We start from the raw sequence: 19,030 nt of genomic DNA, 5'->3' as shown, positions 1-19,030 counted from the left end.
ATTTTATTTTATTTATTTATTTATGGCTGCGTTGGGTCTTCGTTTCTGTGCGAGGGCTTTCTCTAGTTGCGGCAAGTGGGGGTCACTCTTCATCGCAGTGCGCGGGCCTCTCACTATCGCGGCCTCTCTTGTTGCGGAGCACAGGCTCCAGACGCGCAGGCTCAGCAGTTGTGGCTCACGGGCCCAGTTGCTCCGCGGCATGTGGGATCCTCCCAGACCAGGGCTCGAACCCGTGTCCCCTGCACTGGCAGACAGATGCTCAACCACTGCGCCACCAGGGAAGCCCCCTGGAATTTGCTATAATTTTAATTGAAAAAATGCACAGCAGCTAAATCCAATTGTGTATTTGGTAATGCCTTTATACAAATTTACAATATATCTCTCTTAAAAGTATCTGCCACGCTTTAAAATAGAGGCTCACATATGTATGCAGCATATAATGTGTTCCATCTACAGGCTGTGCCAGGAGCACATGGGAATGCTCTGACCTCTTGCTGTCGGCAGCCTACCTCAAGGGCAATGTTGAAGGGCCAGAGTTCAGGAGCTACTCTCTTGGCCTCAAATTTGAAGTATGACGCACAAGTAGAAGGTGTCAGAGTGTTTGGAAAATGTAAACTCTTTCTTCAGCTAACGGCAATAATGACGTTCTGACCATGTCCTGTCGCCATGCTGCCACGTTACTCCAGTAGCACTCACTGGATTAATCTGTTATGTAACTCTGAAGAAACGTCTTTTAATCTGCGACCTGGCAGAGACAGCCAATACCCACCAAAGATTCTGTGTGCTTCCCACGTAGCCCAGCCTCCCTTGCAGTTAGAATGAGGCCATGTGACTGCTTCTGGCTATTTGACTATGAGCAAAGTAATGTTATTCACTTCTGGGTCCTTGTCATGGCTATATTTAAAGCCACATGTTGAGATCATGGGGTGGAGGGAGCCTGGATCCCTGAGTCACTGGATGGAGGTGAGTTACTTGGCCCTGCAAACTCTTCATAGGTTGTGCTAAACCGCTGAGATTTGGAGGCTTATTTGTTTCACAGCCTAGCCTAGCTTAAAAGTGAAAAAAGAGCTTTTAAGGAAAGGAACTACTAAATGCCTAGATCCATGCACCAAGAAAAAGAGAGAGAGAGAGAGAGAGAGGGAGGGCTTGGAGTGTTTGAGAATATTGAGCAACAAGGAAAGAGGTAGGCAGGAGCTGCATCCTATAAAGAAATGTAGGCCACAGTGAGAAGTGTCGATTTTGTACAAAGGCAATCATAAAGAACATTAATAAGAGAACTGACATGATCTAACTTACACTTTAGAAAAATAACTCTGGCTGCTATGTGAAGGCTGGATTGGAAAGGGAACAAGCAAGGATGTAGGAACCAGTTAAAAGTTTGTTGCAGTCATCCAAGACAAGAGATGCTAATGCCTTTTTTAAAATGGAAGCAGTAGAAATGTTGAGAAGCTGATGGATTTGAAGAATATTCAGAAGACAAAAATGGACAGAACACAAAGATAGATTGGCTGTATCAAATGAAGGAGGAATCAAAGGGAATGACTAGGTCATTTGGGTAATTGGAGATGCTATTCATAGAAATAAGGACAATTGGAGCCAAAGTGAATTTTGGAGAGAATCCAAGAGTTCTAGAAATGATAAAGTTGAGATACCCAGCAAAGAAGTAGAGATGGCAAGTAGGCAGTGGGATTACCTCTGTCCAATACTCCATGAGTGAGGTTTGAGCTCCAAATACACTGAATGGGAGATCAGCTTGCTGGATAACTGGTGGTGCCCTAAATGCTAATGAACTTGGAGGATAATGACGTTTAACATGGCAGACTACAGAAATATCTTCTCATCTGTTTAAAAAATAGTTGTCCTTGAAAATCTGTTGGAGTAAGTCTTTTATGGACGGAGGAGCTAAGAGAAAATCAATCGGGTAAAAAACATTAACTGGACTCGTGATGGACACTGAGCGTGGCATGCTGATAATACCTAAGTTTTATAAAAATCTATCTTTTGATCGTTCCTTTCCCACAAAGGTCCTGTAGGATTTCATTTGTCAGGTATTTTGATTATCTTCTACAGAACTGCATCCTTTGGTTAATTTTATTTAAGGTGATTGCTACTTCGTTCTCACTCTCCCCCCACCTTTCACGCTACTCCCACTTTCACCAACCTCTGAGAGCAGCCATCCTCACCCCACCCTGTGCAAGGGCCTGCAGACTCGGTTCTTATGCAGTGTTTCTTCCTCTCTAGAGGAAGGCAGCATCTGGCATCCTAATTATAGGACACGTTTTGTAGTCTGTGAATGAGGCACAGTCACAGCTTTTGCCCTTCCCTTTGGGAAGGACAGAGCATGTCTAGTGCTTACAGGAACTGATGGCACATAGCAGCTCTGTGTAGACTCCTGTACTGAGTTCAAGGCAAATGAAGACTCTGAAGCTGAGGCATCCACAAGGCTTCTACCCGAGCTGAACTCTGCTGCAGGATAAGGTCTCCCCTGTGACCATTCCTTTCTCATGAAGCCTTACTGAACTTTCCTGGACGGGTCCCAGAACTAGAAACCTTAGTGAGCGGCTCTCAAACTATGATTTCTGTTTTCTGGCCTGCAACCAAAGACATTTCTTTGAATCTAAAATGCTATCAATTTAATAATGTTGTGAGGAAGCCTGCCGGCTAGCTCAGTTGGTAGAGCATGAGACTCTTAGTAATGTTATGAGGGTTAAAAAAAAAAAAGAAACATTACCATATCAATAATGTGACATATCCTAGGTTCAAAACAATTAAATGTGAAAAAAAAAAAAAAAAAGTTGGACTTCACTGGTGGCACAGTGGTTTAGAATCCGCCTGCCAATGCAAGGGACACAGGTTCGAGCCCTGGTCTGGGAAGATCCCACATGCCGCGGAGCAAATAAGCCCATGTGTCACAACTACTGAGCCTGTATTCTAGAGCCCACGAGCCACAACTACTGAGCCTGCATGCCACAACTACTGAAGCCTGCGTGCCTAGAGCCCATGCTCCACAATAAGAGAAGCCACCGCAATGAGAAGCCTGCGCCCACAACAAAGGTTAGCCCCCGCTCACCTCAACTAGAAAAAGCCCATGCGCAGCAACAAAGACCCAACACAGCCAAATAAATTAAAAAAAAAAAAAAAGGTATACCTCAGATTCTAGTAAATATAGGTTTTCCTGAAATGGAGTAGGAAGAAATGACAGGTTCTACAGAGAAATTATTCTATTTCCCTTATTTTTGTTTCTTCATCTGTAAAATGGGTATGGGTGAAATAGGTAAAAGACTACATAAACGTGATGGCCATTTCCTTAAGCAAATCCAATCAACATAAATGCAAAAAGCAAAATGAATAAGAATTGATGATAAGACTGTTTTATTGCAAATCTTTCCTTGATCTAGTAAAATGCTTGGGGAATGGATAGGAATGTGGTCACTGGGTTTTTGCTTTAATTCAGGGTTGATGAAAAACCTTTTGTTTCTGTTGCCTCTGTTGTTCTGAAACTTCTGTGAGAAACAAACAGAAATCTTACAAAACATGTTAGCAGTCTTTCCCGCAGTAGTTGGAAATACCTCAAATAATGAAAATGACTGATACTTTCAGGGTAATTGGTGATGTTTCTGAACCTGGTTTCCAGATAGCAAATAGAGTTATAGATGGTCTAGGACAAATGTTGTAGTAACAGGCCAACAGTTTTTATTTTAATAAAAGTCGGCCCTGTTAGTGCCTATTAAAAAAAATAATGTGTGTCAAACTCCTAATTTCAGATATCAGTGCTTTAGCACAAAGCCGAAGTTGATTAAGCTTTTAAAAAGTGAGTTGACTTGAAATAAAATATACTGCATTTAATAAAACAAATGTTACTAGGGTATAGCAAGAATTGGAAAGATGACTCAAGAATGCTGCAATTTGGGGAAAACTGATATAATTGATATATTTGAGGACACGCTAACCCCAGACTATTTCTTCCAAGGCGGTTATTGTTTAACTCAGTGTCTAACAGGAAATTGTTTTTGTAAGATTTACACATTTTGTCCTCAGGGTGGAGTGCTTTAAAAACCCCTGTGGTTAACTGAGGACCAAACTTTTTTAGATTCTAATTAATTCTAATATCAGGATAGTGTACTATTCATCAAGAATCTAAGTGTAGATTAAACTTAATTTTATAGGGTCCCCCCACTCCCACGGTCCTGACCAACTGATATCCTTTTCAGAGAACTGTACATGAAGGGAAAATAATTTTCTAGTAACCACTTTTTCCTGCTTTCTAGCCCCACTTGGGTCTTTCCATTTTTAAAGTCAACATGTTTGGTCTAGCCACAGGAAGCCTGCAAATGTGGCTTCTTCCTAGGTTGCTCACTTACGTCCAGACACACACACACAATTTTATCCAGTTACTTCTCATCTCTTGATCTCAGCTCAGTGAACCCCACCTCCTCAGGGACGGGGTCACATCCCTCTGTCCTGCAATCACATTGCACCCTCTTCTCCTTTGTGGCACTTATCCTGACAAAGGTTCAATAAGTATTTTTTTGATTCAATGAATAACTGGTTAATTGACCCCTAACGATAAAAATGGAATTTGCTAAAGATGGGGTTTAGTTGAGTTCATTAAAATGTAAAAGCAAAGAACTAGGGTTAATTGAAAACGTGAGCCAGGCAGGATAGAGAAAGTTTGGGAATAAGAACAGAATTTCTTAGCAAACTGTAATTAACCCAGTATTTTAGATTAACGGTCCACCGTATAGAAATACTCCCCACACACACCCCATCTAGGGGACATTCTGCCCAGTGGAAAAATGATATTGGTTCTGGAGAGGATTATTGTCTCAAGCCAGAGGTGATCTGAGTGTTCATTAGCAAAATAAGATAATCCCCAAGTTTATTGTTAGTGGAAGGTGCCATTTCGGAAAAATTAGAATGAGAGAGAGATTTTACAATCAGAAGGACCTTGGAGAGTTGCTTCAGATATGCTCCTCCCTTTCTGAAAGCAGTAATAAACCACACCTCAGATAAAAGAATTGCACAATCCCCGTTTGTTTCCTGTTCTACTTTTGGAAAGAAGTGGCTTCTCTGGGGCAAAGGGGAAGCAGTGGGTTACGGAGCTGCCTCCCCGTCTTGGTCCCTCCAGCCCATTCTTGTGCGCTTCACACGGCCTGGGGCCCACAGCTCTGCTCACCGCTTCCCTGCCCAACACCCTCCAGGACTTCTTACTCTCAGCGTAATAAATAGCTCTAACAGGCCACCTTGCCCTTGCCTGTCTCTCCCCCCTCACCTTTTGCTACTCTTTGTCCCCTACTTCATGGCCTCTATAGAACAGTCCTATGTACTTTCTGTTTCTAAAACCAGTTCTTCTACCTGGAACACCCTTCTACAACCTCCTACCTAGCTTAGCTAACTGTGTATATATACACATACGCATATATGTATACACACATATGCAAACATATTATTTTCTGAACCATTGAAGTGTCTTGCCCCTTAACCCATAACTACTTTAGGATGGATTTCCTGCAAACAAGAGCAATTTCTTTTTTTTCTTTTTTTTTGTTCTAGTATATATTGATCATCTGCTTTGTGAAAGGTCGTATGCAAGCTGCTACAGATAATACAAAAGACATGATATATGGCCCCTTCCTTAAGATTCTTTGTTTTGAATGACTAATGAGAAAGAGGTTATTTACTAAATTCATATATATTATTATTTAATTAAGTACTGACTAAATACAGCCAACTGCCTAAAAGGCTGGATCAGGTAATACATGTATGCGCGGGACAAGAAGTAATATTTCAGTGCGTGCAGGAGTTAGGAAATGACACTAAAGTCATCGTAAGGGAAAGCAGAGCTGAGATGGTTTCCTGATGACATCATCTGAGTACCTACATCTAACCATACTTAAATATAATCTAGCTAAATAAGTCAATCAGTTTCCTTCCTCCCCTTATTTTCCTTTAGCTTCTTCTTGCTGACCTCTTTGTTGCTTTTTATTTTTTATTAATTTTTATTGGAGTATAGTTGCTTTACAATGTTGTGTTAGTTTCTGCTATACAGCAAAGTGAATCAGCTATACGTATACATATATCCCCTCTTTTTTGGATTTCCTTCCCATTTAGGTCACCACAGAGCACTGAGTAGAGTTTCCTGTGCTATACAGTAGGTTCTCATTAGTTACCTATTTTATACATAGTAGTGTATATATGTCAATCCCAATCTCCCCATTCATCCCACCCCACCCCCTTCCCCTCTTGGTTTCCATATGTTAAGAGCAATTTCTTATATAACCACCATGTAATTATCATAATCGGAAGATTTAACATTATTAAAATCCTGTTTCTAATCCACATTTCATATTTAAATTTTTCCCATTGTCCAATAATGTCTTTTATACCTATTTTATCTCCCCCTGTCCAGGAGCCAATCCAGGATCACACATTACTCTTAGTTGTCATACCTTTTTAGTCTTCTTTAATCAGAAGCAGTTCCTCTGCTTTTCTTTGACCTTTGACATTTGAAAAACCTAAGCCAGTAATTCTGTAGACCAGCCCCCAGGTTGAGATTTTTCAATGTTTCCTTGTGACTACCACAGAAGTGACGTTCTTCTCAGTATATCTTATCAGGAGACCCAATATATCCAGTTATCCCAAAATGGGTGATGTTTGCTTTGATCTCTTGGGTAAGGTGGTGTCTGCCACATTTCTCCACTACTAAGCGATTCTTTTTTTTTTTTTCTTTAACCATTGTAATTAATAATTTGAAGGAAAGATACTTTGAAACTATGCAAATATTCAGTTCCTCATCAAACTTCATCCACTTGTTTGGCATCCACTTTATATCTGCTTTGCTTTTAAGGAAGCTCATTTTACATTGTTAATAAAGAAAAGAAAAGAATATAGTATGATAAGTGGACTTTCTCAATTGCCCCACCTGACATACCTGCTATCTCCTGTGTCAATCCAGTCTTCCTTTATGAAGACCTTATCACGTAAAATTGAGAGACATCTGATATGTATGGCATTAGCCAAGGCAAGATTTCTTGTTTGCATTTTCCACTCTATTCATGAATGATCTTTTCATTTCCTTTTCTTTTATAATAATAATATTTTTAAAAAAGAATCCGTGAAAGGGGCATTTATTTTAATAATGAGAAAGAAGATATACATTATTATTTCGGGCTTACCACATGTCATAATATTGCTTTTGTCTCATTATGATGGGCGTCAGTAATTGCATTTACTTTTTTTCAATCTTGATGCAAGGGCTCACTTAAGACTCTGAAGAGCTTCTTGCCGCCTTGGGGTCTGTGCATTAGAAATCATTTGGATTGATTAAAGTCATGAGGAGAATTAGGGTAAGGGTCAGATCATAGGAGCATCAGGAAGGTAAAATATTACCATTTAAATGAGAAATGGAACTTCTTCTCCTTTAGTGAATCACATTTTCAATGACAGATGGGGTTGCTCACTGCGAGATTAATAATGCCTGACATTCACTCATCCATTTATTCAAAACAAAACCATCCTGCAAGCCTACTAGGTGAGAAGCAAACTATCTACAACTTCTAACCTTATAAAGTATGTATTTGAATTAATTCTTCTGGGTCTCTAACCAAGATTTGACCAAAAGGACCCTTGAGAGCTTGCTTATAGGTTCTATTAAAGGAGCTCAGAAACTGGAATATCCTAGATAGAGCAGCCTCCTTCCTCCATCTAGGACTAAGGCCTCAGTTTCAGAAACCACCGAATGGAATGGCGAGAAAGAAAGGGGTCTCCAACCCTCACCCCCAGACAACCAGCTCAGGAAAAGCCCACGGCGTTCGTGGAAACCACATTCAGTGCAGTCCAGTCACCTCAGGCCCAAATTTCCTAGGAAAGAGACCTTCTCCTGTTTCACCAATCACTCTCACGTGAGGTTCTGACCACAAATGAGCTTCTCTGAAATATCATCAGTATCAGAAAACTTTAGAGCGAGGGAAAACCTAGAGAATAAATAGCTTTCCCTTTAAGACATGTCTCCACTTACTCTTTATACTGTCTGATTTGCTCCTCACAAAAGGCTTGTGAAAAAAATTAGCGTAAGACTAGGTCTCCTCATACTCTGGTGAGGGCACTGAACACCAGCGAGGTGAAGGGGCAGTTTGGAGTCAGGAAGGAACCAGAGCTCGAATTCTGAGCCCTGGGTTCATAGTCCTCCAGGCCACACTTTTGCCCCAACGAGGTCATCTACACCCTCCCCATACCATCCACCAGCTGAAACGCTTTCATGGCACTTATCAGAGTGTTAGTTGTATTTTATTTATATGATCATTTGCTTAATGTCTCTGACCCTAGAATGTATGGATTATAGGGATTGAACATATTTTTCTCACCTTGTATGCCACAGTCTACCTTGGATGGTTGGGGGGACACATGGATGAGCCACTATGCCACCCGTGTGTCCTAACCATAGCCACACCTTGCGTTGACACGCCTCATATTTCTCCTGACCATGGTGACTTCATGTCCTTTCTCAGGTCGTAGCTTGCTGCCAGACATGGCCCTCTCGGTGGACTCGTCTTGGTACCGGTGGCAGTGGCGAGTCAGAGATGGCCTCCCACAGTCTCCATCAGAAGCCACAGCACTGCTGTCCCCAGAGGAGGGACCGCAGAACTACAACCTGCCGCAGCAGCGGGTTGTGTTCCCCAACAACAACGTATTCCACCAGGACTGGGCCAAGGTCTCCAGGAGATACTGTGGCAACAGAATCTGCACCACCAAGTATACCCTCTTCACCTTCCTGCCCCAGAATCTCTTGGAGCAGTTTCACAGGTATATGACCACTTGGCTGAACGGTACACACTTTCTAGCCAAGTATTTGCCACTCAGATGAACTCAGAAATGCTACCCTCTGGGCCAAATGCGTGTACCTTGAGAAGCTTTGTCATCCATTCATTCATTCAGTATTTATCAGATTCTACTCTGTGTTAAGTCATGTGTTGTGTATTAGAGATACACGAGGGAAAAAAAAAGGACACATTGTCCTGACTATATTGGCTAGTGAAAGAGACAGATCTTAATTTTAGGAATTATGTAAATCGGAGTAAACTATAATTCAGATAGATACTTCCAAGGAGAAGTATATGGTGCTATTAGAGTGAGTACAAGAGAAACCGGGCCTAGTTAGGAAAGTCAAGGAAGACTTCTAGGAGGAAGTAACTGTGGAAGTCTAATATGAAAGAAGAGAATGTGTTAACTAGGTGGAAAGAGGCAGAGAGAAGTCAGAGAAGGGAGTCAGAAGAATGTTCTTTCAAACAGACCTTCATGTGCAAAGGCACAGTGGCAAGAGGGAGCAAGATGCACTTGGAAGACGTAAAAATGCCAGCCACTCTTTTGAGATAATATATGCAAAATTATCTTTTAATTATAAAGCAAAATATGCACCTAGACATTATCCTAAATTTTGTAATTATTAACACCTACCATTTATTGAGCAACTACTATACTCTGGAACCCTCTATTGCATACATAACAAATATTCATTCCATGTAATATTTATAGGAGCCCTTTAAAGTAGATAGTACTATCCCCATTTTAAATGAATTTGACTTTAAAGCCCTTACCATGATGTTCGAGGTGACACTGAAAGAGAATGTCATTTTTACTTGGCAAGGGCTAATAGTAGGGAAGCAGTAATGCGGCAAGTATATTTCTCTTCTCCACGGTTTTCATTTATACCTTGCTTGCCCCTTCCAGATGGGCTAACCTCTATTTCCTGTTCCTGGTGATTCTGAACTGGATGCCCTCCATGGAAGTCTTCCACAGGGAAATCACCGTGTTACCGTTGGCCATTGTCCTGTTCATCATCATGGTCAAGGATGGCATAGAGGACTTCAAGAGACACCGCCTTGATAGAGAGATAAACTGCTCCAACATCCAGATATATGAAAGGTAAGGGAAATCATTCCTCTGTTTTCTCTGTGGCAAATAGATTATGCAAACTTATCAGTGTTTTCAAAAAACTGGTCTCTCTTCTCACATTAATTTTCTTCAATTCATTTAATTCAGTGATACTCAACCAGGGCAATTTTGCCCTGCAAGGAACTTTTGACAATGTCTGCAGACGTTTTTGGTTGCCATATCGGGAAGGAGGTTGCTACTGGCATTTAGTGAGTAAAAGCCAAGGGTGATGCTAAACATCTTACAATATACGGGACAACCTTCCACAACAAAGAATTATGATCCAGCCCAAAATGTCAGTAGTGCTGAGATTTAGAAACCTTAATTTAACTCATGTAAATGCCATAAGAGCAGGGTTGAAACCTCAAGAATTAAACTCTAAAATTGACTGAATCATCTCAGGAGACCAAGCTCAGGAACAGCTCCTTGGAGACTGATGGGCAATGTCTCCCAAACAGGAAAATGTATACCATTTTTAAAGCATCTGTGGCTCTTGGCTAAAAATCCTTGCTTTTAGAACTTAGCCAGGTAGGTTTTAGGACCCAGAGTTGGCACACCTGTTCTTGGTTGCCTGGGGTGGAAAAGGAAGCTACCTGTGGGTGACGTCTGCATTCCAACAGGTGGAGTCTCAGCAAACAGAAGGAAGTGACCTGGTGGGTACACACCTGTTCTCTGCAAGCTCTTTCCTTGTCATACTTCTCCCCTAGTGTTTACACACCGGCTTTTTATTTTTAGTTTTCCTTTTGAAAGAAGAGAGAAATTTTCAGCAGAGAAGGCGAGTAAAAGATGTCAGGAACATCACTCGCTGGCAGCTGAACAATGGAACTGATCAGGGAAGAACCTCTTTTATGGGGAGCTCAACTGTCCTGCTATGAGAATTAAAGAGACGGGATTGAGCAGAGATGAGAAAGGAAGGCAAGAAAAGGCAGAAAAGGAAAGAAGACAAGAAACGAGTGGTGGTCTCCAACCTGCCCTTTGAAGGACGGTCCCACAAAGAGAACCCCAACAGACATTATCATGGGAATCAAATTAAGACCAGCAAGTACACTCTGTTGTCCTTCATACCTAAGAACATCTTTGAGCAGCTGCACCGGTTTGCCAATTTCTATTTTGTGGGCATTGTGGTTCTGAATTTTATCCCTGTGGTCAATGCTTTCCAGCCTGAGGTGAGCATGATACCAATCTGTATCATCCTGACGGTCACTGCCATCAAGGATGCTTGGGAAGACCTCCGGAGGTACAGATCCGATACAGTGATCAATAACCGAGAGTGCCTCGTCTATAGCAGGTAAAACGAAACACCCAGGGAAGTCTCGGCCCCAGCTCTGATCTTTCTGTGGCTGCTGCCACCACAGGTGCTGTTTATGGAAGGATGGGGTAGGGAGATAGCATTATTTTATCGCAGTGAAGCTGTTCAGTTCTCCACAATGGGGATTATGGTTTAAAACCAAAAAACACAAAACAAAAGAAATTGAGGCTTGAGTCAATCGTTCATTAAAATTAGGAGGTCTTTATTATGTGACATTTTCTTTGCTGTTTCAAATGTGTTAGACATTTAAGAGTTTTGCATAAATTCACATCCATTTTAGGTCCAGTGTGGCCATGAGCACATTGGAGCAGGTTTGGAGACCCTTGGAGAAAAGTGGCATCACTGTTTTTCAGGGAAGCAGTAGGCAGTGTATTAGGAGAACCAGCCCTGGAGACACACTGCCTGGATTGAACGCTGTCTCCATCAGTCGTTAACTCTGTGACCTTAGGCAAGTGACCTAACCTCTCTGAGACTCATTTTGTCCTTCGTAAAACTGGAACACTTCCTGAGGTGGTCGTGAGAATTGCATGTGATAATCCTTGGAAAGTACTTAGCACTGCTCCTGATGTATGATAAATACTCAGTATGCAAACTGTAATTGCTTTATTTTTAGAATGTAAAACTCACATTAGCTCGATCAAGACTGTCCTTAAGCTTTCTCTCTGATATCCCAACCCAAACAAAAATGGCTCACCACCTGTCTTGCCATGTTCTTTAACATAATTTTATACCTGTCATTGTCTTAGACTCCATTGAGTCAAAAACCAAACTGGGTTGTTAGGAAAAGGACACGCTCTCGATCAGTAAGGGAAGAAAACAGAGTTACCATGTGTCTCAACTTTGTGACAATTCATGTAGCCCAGAAAGAAGCAAGGGAATGGAGGCTGGGCTTGCAGTGAGATTACGGTGACAAAGAGTGCTTTCTGGGCTGGCAATGAGAAACTTTGAATGAGTCAGTCACTTAGATGAATACAGCAGGTAGGGGCTTGACTTCCTGCCAAATAAGGGAAAAAGTCCAACTGTCTCAAGAAGCACCATCCCTCTGACTTGTTCCCTCTGACCTTATGGACCCCAAGCCGTTCTGCAGTTGCTCTGGTCCTTCTTAGAGTGAAAGGGGCTTGCTCCGAGGTGTGCCCTACAGCTGTTTAGGGGCTGCTTCTTTCTAAGAAGTTCCCTTCCCCAGGAGAGAACATGGAGCTTACGACTTGGAGCTGGCTGACGATAGGGTTTATGAGCCAGACTCCACTCGGAAAATTGTAGCCTGGGGAAGCTTCTAAGGAGATCATGTAATGCAAGGGACTCAGCTGTCTCCAGGGCACCCCTAAGAGAACTTCCATACCTTCTCCTCAGCAAAAGTGAGCTTCTGTTCTGTTTGCCTACAGGACCAAAATTGCACATCTAAAAATATTAATCTGAAGGTTTAGGTTTTTTTTTTTTTCAGCTGAATCTAGTTGTCTTGAATATTGTTAGCACACTGAATACCTAGAGTTGAGATTGAGTCATTCCTCACCTTTGAGTAAGGAAATTATAAAGAGAAAAAAAAAAAAAATAACGTTGGAGTGTGCCGCCTTCCCTAAAGAGACTGATTTTTTAAGAAAGCATTGTTTTCCTCTTGTCACCAATCCACCGCATCACTTTTTGTTTTCTGTCTTTCTCCTTTGTTGTTTTTCTCATAGAAGATGCACAGTGAGGCTGGTTCCTTGGGGAGGGATCCAGGTGGACCTCAGTGAGCCTGGTTCTCTTCTCCCTGCTTTGCCAGAAATCGTCTGCCCTGAGCATCCCAGAAAAATAGGCCTGGGATAATCTCAGTGTCAGTCAGACCACAGACTGACCTGTGCTGGGTGCTGGCCTGATACAGGCCAGGCTGTTGTCATTCTGTTCTCAAAACAGCTTCCAGAAAAATGGCAGAAAACTGAGGAGATAACAATCCAGAAAAAAGAGACATTTATCCCCAGGCTCACTGGCAGGGAGGGACATACAGGTGTTTTATTTTTAAAAAAATAATATTATTTTATTTATTTCTTAATAATATAATTTCAGAGAAATCTTTCTAAAATTATTATAGATAAAAGTTTAGTGATAATAATGGGTTTGATCATTCTTCACTATTTTGGTGAATCATAGTTTAACAAAGAGAGTATTTGAAAACCAGGTTCTAAGTTCAGTTTATTTCAATACTTGATTACCATAGTTGTCAGGACTGAAAAATTACCTTGGAAAAGCACACATCATGCAATATGTACTTGGGAAGACTTTATGGTTATTGATAATGGATATACAAATTCATATTTTTAATTGAAGTATAATTAATTTACAATGTTGTGTTAGTTTCAAGTATACAGCAAGGTGATTCAGTTTTATATATATTCTGTTGTGTCAGTTGAGGTGCTCTCTACTGCAAGAAGCAGAAACCTCAACTTAAGCAGTTTTAACAGTGAAGAGACTTTGTTTCTTAAGTCACTACAAATATGCTGAGGTGGGCAGGTGATCAGGCATGGTTCATTCAGCCAATCAGCATTCTATCTGCAGCAGTTAGCTATCCTTTTCATTCAGTCCCCCTCTGTGTCATCTTTACCCTCAGGTAGATTTCCCTCATGGCAATGAGATGGCTGCAGCAGATCCAGCCCTCACATCTACATATAATAACCCACAAAGGGAGAAAGAAAAGCACTTCCAGAAGCATTCTTGGAAGGTCCAGGAAGCTTACTCCCCAGATCCTCCTCATCTCTCAGGGACCCCAGTGGGTCACATGCCCATCCTTGAACCAATCCCTCTGAGCAGGAGATGAGATTACGCTAATTAGGTTATACCTGAGCCATAGAGCCCAGCATGAGGTTCACTTCCCTGAAAGCATATGGGCTACACAGGGAAGGTGAAAAATCCAAATTTAAAAAATGAAGTATTTCCAAGAGAAGGAGAAACACATGTTGGAGGGGCCACCACTATGTCCTCAACATCATCACCTTAAAATATTTTTGAGCCTCGACTCCTTGTGAGTTGCATTCCACATATTAACAGGAGCAGACACACTTTGGGACATTCTGTAATATATATCCTTAAAGTTCTTCTAACCCTGAAGTGGGTTAATTCTATGAAAAACCCCAGAATAGGAAGATAGAAAATGCTAGATATTATTATTATCTTAAGTAATGATGTTGAGGAGCATTTCCTTTTGCCAAACGTTGAAGATATTGGGTTGGCCAAAAAGTTTGTTCGGGTTTGTCATCCCATCTTACTGAAAACCCCGAATGAACTTTTTGGCCAGCACAATACATGACGGGATGTCAGGCAAAGAACACAAGATCTGAGAGGACAATTTTTTTTCTGAGAAGCAACATAAAAGCTTATATCTCAAGCACTAGTTCTATCCATTTTGTCTCAGATTCACACATTTGAGAAACTGATGTCAAATGTCCTCATTTTCGTACAGTTGAATACTAGGGCCCTAAGAATTTTGCTCACCTTAATCCCATGTATCGTCCAGCCTAGACTTGTTTATGCTGTGAGAGAATCTTTTTGCAAACAGCAGAAGCCTCGTTTACAGAATTACAATCCTGTTAGAGTATTTTCTTTTAATATAGCAACTGTGCTTGTGGTCTAAAGGTGACCCCATTAATCAGATTTATAGAATGACTTCAAGGAGAGATTAGCTTCAGAATTGTATTAGCTTAGGCTCTCCCAGGGCTCAACTGAATGAATCTAGAAACCATACCCAGCAAGAGAATTGTATTTTTCCATCCAGCTTCATACATTTTTATTTGTATTCAGAAAACAGGCAACAGGGAAGCAGGAGTGGGAACCAAGGGAATCCGTGAAGGTTTTTGTCCCCATATTGTAATGCGGCAAAAGCCTTCCAGTGTTTCAGCAGCCGAGCACACAATCATTCATCTGCTCAGCAAGTCTTATGTCTGGACCGAGTACGTGTATATCAACATGGAAGGCCCCATGTACCCTCGAGGGGCTCTCAGTCCAGAGAGCACGAGGAACTTGTAAACAGCTACAGTGTCCCTTGCCTATGGACAAAGGGTCACAGTCATTCATGGGCTGCAGTGACACATCTGCCTGCCAGAAACATCAGAGCCAGCCGAGGGAAGCCTTCTCTGAAGAGGTGACATTTCAGGAGGGCGCTGAAGGATGAGCAGCATTCAAATAGGTAAAGAAAACAGGTCAGCTCACAGCCTATTCATGTGTCACCTAAAGGTTGTATGTGTGATTTATGCTGGTATCAAAAAGACCAGGATCAAGAGATATCAGGAGCTTAAGAGAGAAATGATTCCGATTAGAAACTTTATTTTATTTTATTGGCCACGCCGCATGGCTTGCAGGATCTTAGTTCCCCGACCGGGGATCGAACTCAGGCCCTGGCAGCGAAAGCTCCGTGTCCTAGACACTGGACCGCCAGGGAATTCCCTAGAAACGTTTAAATTCTGACTTTTTACCAAGACTTGGAGATTCTCTTTTCTGTAAGTCAGGTGGCTGCTCTAACATAAAAAGAATTCCAGGTGCTACAGGATCACAGCCAGTCTTCTGACAGCATGGCACTGAGGGCCTGGTTTCCCAGCTGTGGAAAGCTCTGCAGCAGAAGGCAGACGCCTGGCCTGCAGCCTGTTTTTATTTGTAGGTCAGTTTCCTTCTGTGCCGGTGCCCCCATAGGAGAGCCTGAGAATGAGGAAACCAGAGGTCCTCATCCTGGGTCTGTCACCAATTAATTACATGACCTAAATGAAGCCACTTAGACAGTTGTGTCCCCATTTGTCTCATCTTTAAATAGTGGTCATAGTCTCTCTATGGTAAATTTTGTGAAAAGATGTGAGATGACATTTCAGAGGGCTTGAACGTAGCAGAGCTATGGAAACAACTATACAATGCAGTGCCGAAGGAGAGTGCATAAAGCAGTCTCAGCAAGGATGTTTAAAACGTGACATCTTACTGGATGTTTGGCATCACACCTGGGCTTGTCTCAGAACTGCCCCTTACTAAATGTGTGGACACTTGTAGTTACTTGATCACTGCAGCCTCCATTTCAACTTGTATAAAGTGGGGCCAGTATCAGCACCTATCTCCCAGGGGCATGTGGATTGAATGAAATAATCCTTATAAACTGTTAACTCAGTGTCTGCACCATAATTAGCACTACGTAATTTTTTAAATTTCCAGTCACTTCAACTCTAATTTTTTCAATGTCAGGCCCAACCTAAGCCTTCATCTTTCTGGCTACATTTCCCACCCATTACAAGGGAGGAATTGTTTATTTTATTGGCAAAGGTCAAGGACATTCACTGAGCCACGTTTACCAGTGGGCAGGGTAACAGTGTTTTAAAAGCAAAAACTTATGCTCTGCTCTCTCATTTCTCTTCTATTCTATGTGGCAGGATTTAAAATCTGAATTTGGGAAACCCTTCTAGAGTCTGGACCTCTTTCCCCTAGCTCTGTTTCCACAGCACTCCTGAGCATACCGGGACCAAGATTTAGATTTAGGCGAGGGATTTAGGTGGCTTCATCTGGCCTGGAGCCTAAGCCACTTCTCCCAACCCAGCTTCTAACATAGAATGTACATTCAAATATCATATTTGTGTGGCTCTTCATATAGTAGCTATTTGATCCCCATTCTACTATCATTTTCCTCCATATAACATCCCTCTGGGAAACCCAAAGGAGATGAGATGATTGACAGGGTAGAATTTAGGCTTTGCCAGGGCCATCCTAACATCGAAATACGATATGTATTCTTTACCCTAAAACTATATCCTCAGTTTGCTGCAGCTGTTAAATGAAGTAATGCATGTAAAATGCTTAGTATAGTTCCTGGCATTCAGTAGCCCTCAGAAAATGTTGGCTAAAATATTACTAAGGAGAGTTCTATAACCTTGATAGCCAAGTGTCACCATGAGCTTGACTCAAGGGGAGTAAGAAAGGCAGATTATTGGCTGGAGTTTTGAACCGCATGGGAGAAGACAAACGCTTTACCATAGAACTTGACTCCAAGCTATAATAGCATAGCAAAATAGGCCTGGGGGAAGAATCTGAAAATGCACAAAACAGAGGATCATAGTGTCATTTGAAGCATGACTATGAAAAGTGCCACTGGCTGCAGTTGGCAGACCAGCAGACCACGCATCCACTCGGCGGGTCTTTGCTCTGCATCTGGCACCAGCCAAGTAGCATCCTCTCTAAAGGGTCAGTTTTGCAAGTGCCCACCCGACTCCCATGGCCTCGCCCTGTGCTCACAGAAGGCCATAAACTATGTGGGCCAATTCAGCTTGTCATTTCAGGATAGGTTGCATTAGGTTCTCCCCCAAACTCAATGGGTGGAAGAATCATAAAACAAGAATTCAGGTGTCCCTGAAGCTCTGCACTTGTGTCAACAGGCGTGATTTGTATCTGAGCGGGTGAGCATTTATAGCCTCTGATTTGCCATTATGGAGCCCACAGTTCCAAACGCTGGGGCTCCTGTTCCCGACCCAGCCTCAGTTATGTTTATGTCACCAGCTTCTGAGGGGTCATCTGCTTAGTACTGCACTTTCGAGCAGGACCAAGAGACCACACTGAGCCACGAAATCCCCACAGCTGTCACTCCAATGTCCTGGCAGACACACCTATGTGACCTTACACAAGTTACATAACCTTTCTGGGCTTAAGTTTCCTCATCTATGAAAACAGTAATAATAAAAGTTGTGTCATTATTAGGCAGCTAAATGGTAACGTTGGTTAAGTGCTGGGCTCATTATAGGCACTTAATACAAATAAGTTTATTGTATTACATTACATTAAATACATTATATTGTATCATCTCATCATATCATACATCATATTATATTATTATGATATCATTTTTGGAAGTCTCCGTTAGTGCGTCCATAACAAAAAGAGATAGATGTCAAAATGACTTAAGATTAGGAAAAGCTTCTCCTCTACTGCCTCATGTTCAAGACAAATCTACAAGGAATCAATTACTGAATATTTACTGAACACTCCCCTGTGTGCTAGACACCATATCAGACTCCATGTAGGTATGGAAATATAAGACCCAGAGTCATCCCAGCTCTCAGCAAGCTTATTACATAGTTGAAAATAGAAGACACATGAAACAATTAGGCCTCTGGGTGTTAATGAATTCACATAAATACAGATGCCACAAGCTGCTGATTTGGGTCTTCATTCTTCCCACCCTAATACTCAGGCCTCCCCAGATATACCTGGGCATCCTCAGGTATAGTTAATATGTTCATGTCCCCCAATATTTCCATCCAAGCCAGGGGTCCAGGTCTCCTACCCACTCCTCTGGCCTCAGCTGTTTCTTTCTGGAGCTTCCCTGAGTCTAAAGCCCCCGTCATCGTGGTCTGTAGCAAACAGGTGGGTGCAGGGACACAGCTGCACTCACTGCCCTCTGCCCCAGGCCCACGCTGTCTTAGCGTAACTTTAACTTAACGCTAAACCTTTAACTGCTATTCCGTTTCCATTTTGTGGGACCAGGTCAGGACAGAAGCCACAGGAAACCTTCCTCCCTTTTCAGTTCCTTCCCCCTTGCTAGGCTCCTCCTCCAACCACAAAGCCCCACCCCTCATTCACAACAGCTCATGAAAATAGACCACCACACAGATTCTGTTCTCCTATCACCACAGCAATGACCCTGTTTGCTCCAAGCTAATATTAACTGTAATGATAATAATAGCAGCAGTAAATGCCATTGCTGTAAGGTCATTTTGTGTATTATCTTATTGAACTCTCACTTTAACCTGTAGAATAGATTCTATTTGTCCATTTGATAGATGAATAAGTTGAGGGTCATAT

The 19,030-nt window shown here is 42.0% G+C and overlaps 1 protein-coding gene across 6 annotated transcripts in view; it reads left to right on the top strand.

Annotated features, from left to right (window-relative positions):
• The window catches only part of ATP10B (ATPase phospholipid transporting 10B (putative)), a 298,840-nt gene that overhangs the window by 169,720 nt on the left and 110,090 nt on the right, over window positions 1–19,030 (top strand). For 4 of the 6 annotated variants that reach the window (XR_014241061.1, XM_082378750.1, XM_082378753.1 and 1 more), the window contains exons 1-2: window positions 2–8,802; window positions 9,727–9,921. Coding sequence is in view for 5 of the 6 variants with exons in the window: in XM_082378750.1 (XP_082234876.1) it covers window positions 8,483–8,802; window positions 9,727–9,921 (515 nt within the window). In the remaining variant the exon portion in view is untranslated. Of the gene's footprint in view, window position 1; window positions 8,803–9,726; window positions 11,219–19,030 lie in introns of those variants that run through there. The other 2 variants (XM_082378751.1, XM_082378752.1) reach the window with 2 other exon arrangements.

This window comes from Balaenoptera borealis, assembly GCF_965194805.1.
Source record: "Balaenoptera borealis genome assembly, chromosome: 2".
In the NCBI taxonomy this organism is placed as follows: domain Eukaryota; kingdom Metazoa; phylum Chordata; class Mammalia; order Artiodactyla; family Balaenopteridae; genus Balaenoptera; species Balaenoptera borealis.
The sequence above is the reverse complement of the archived record's forward strand: the minus strand, read 5'-3'. Positions and strand labels throughout refer to the sequence as shown.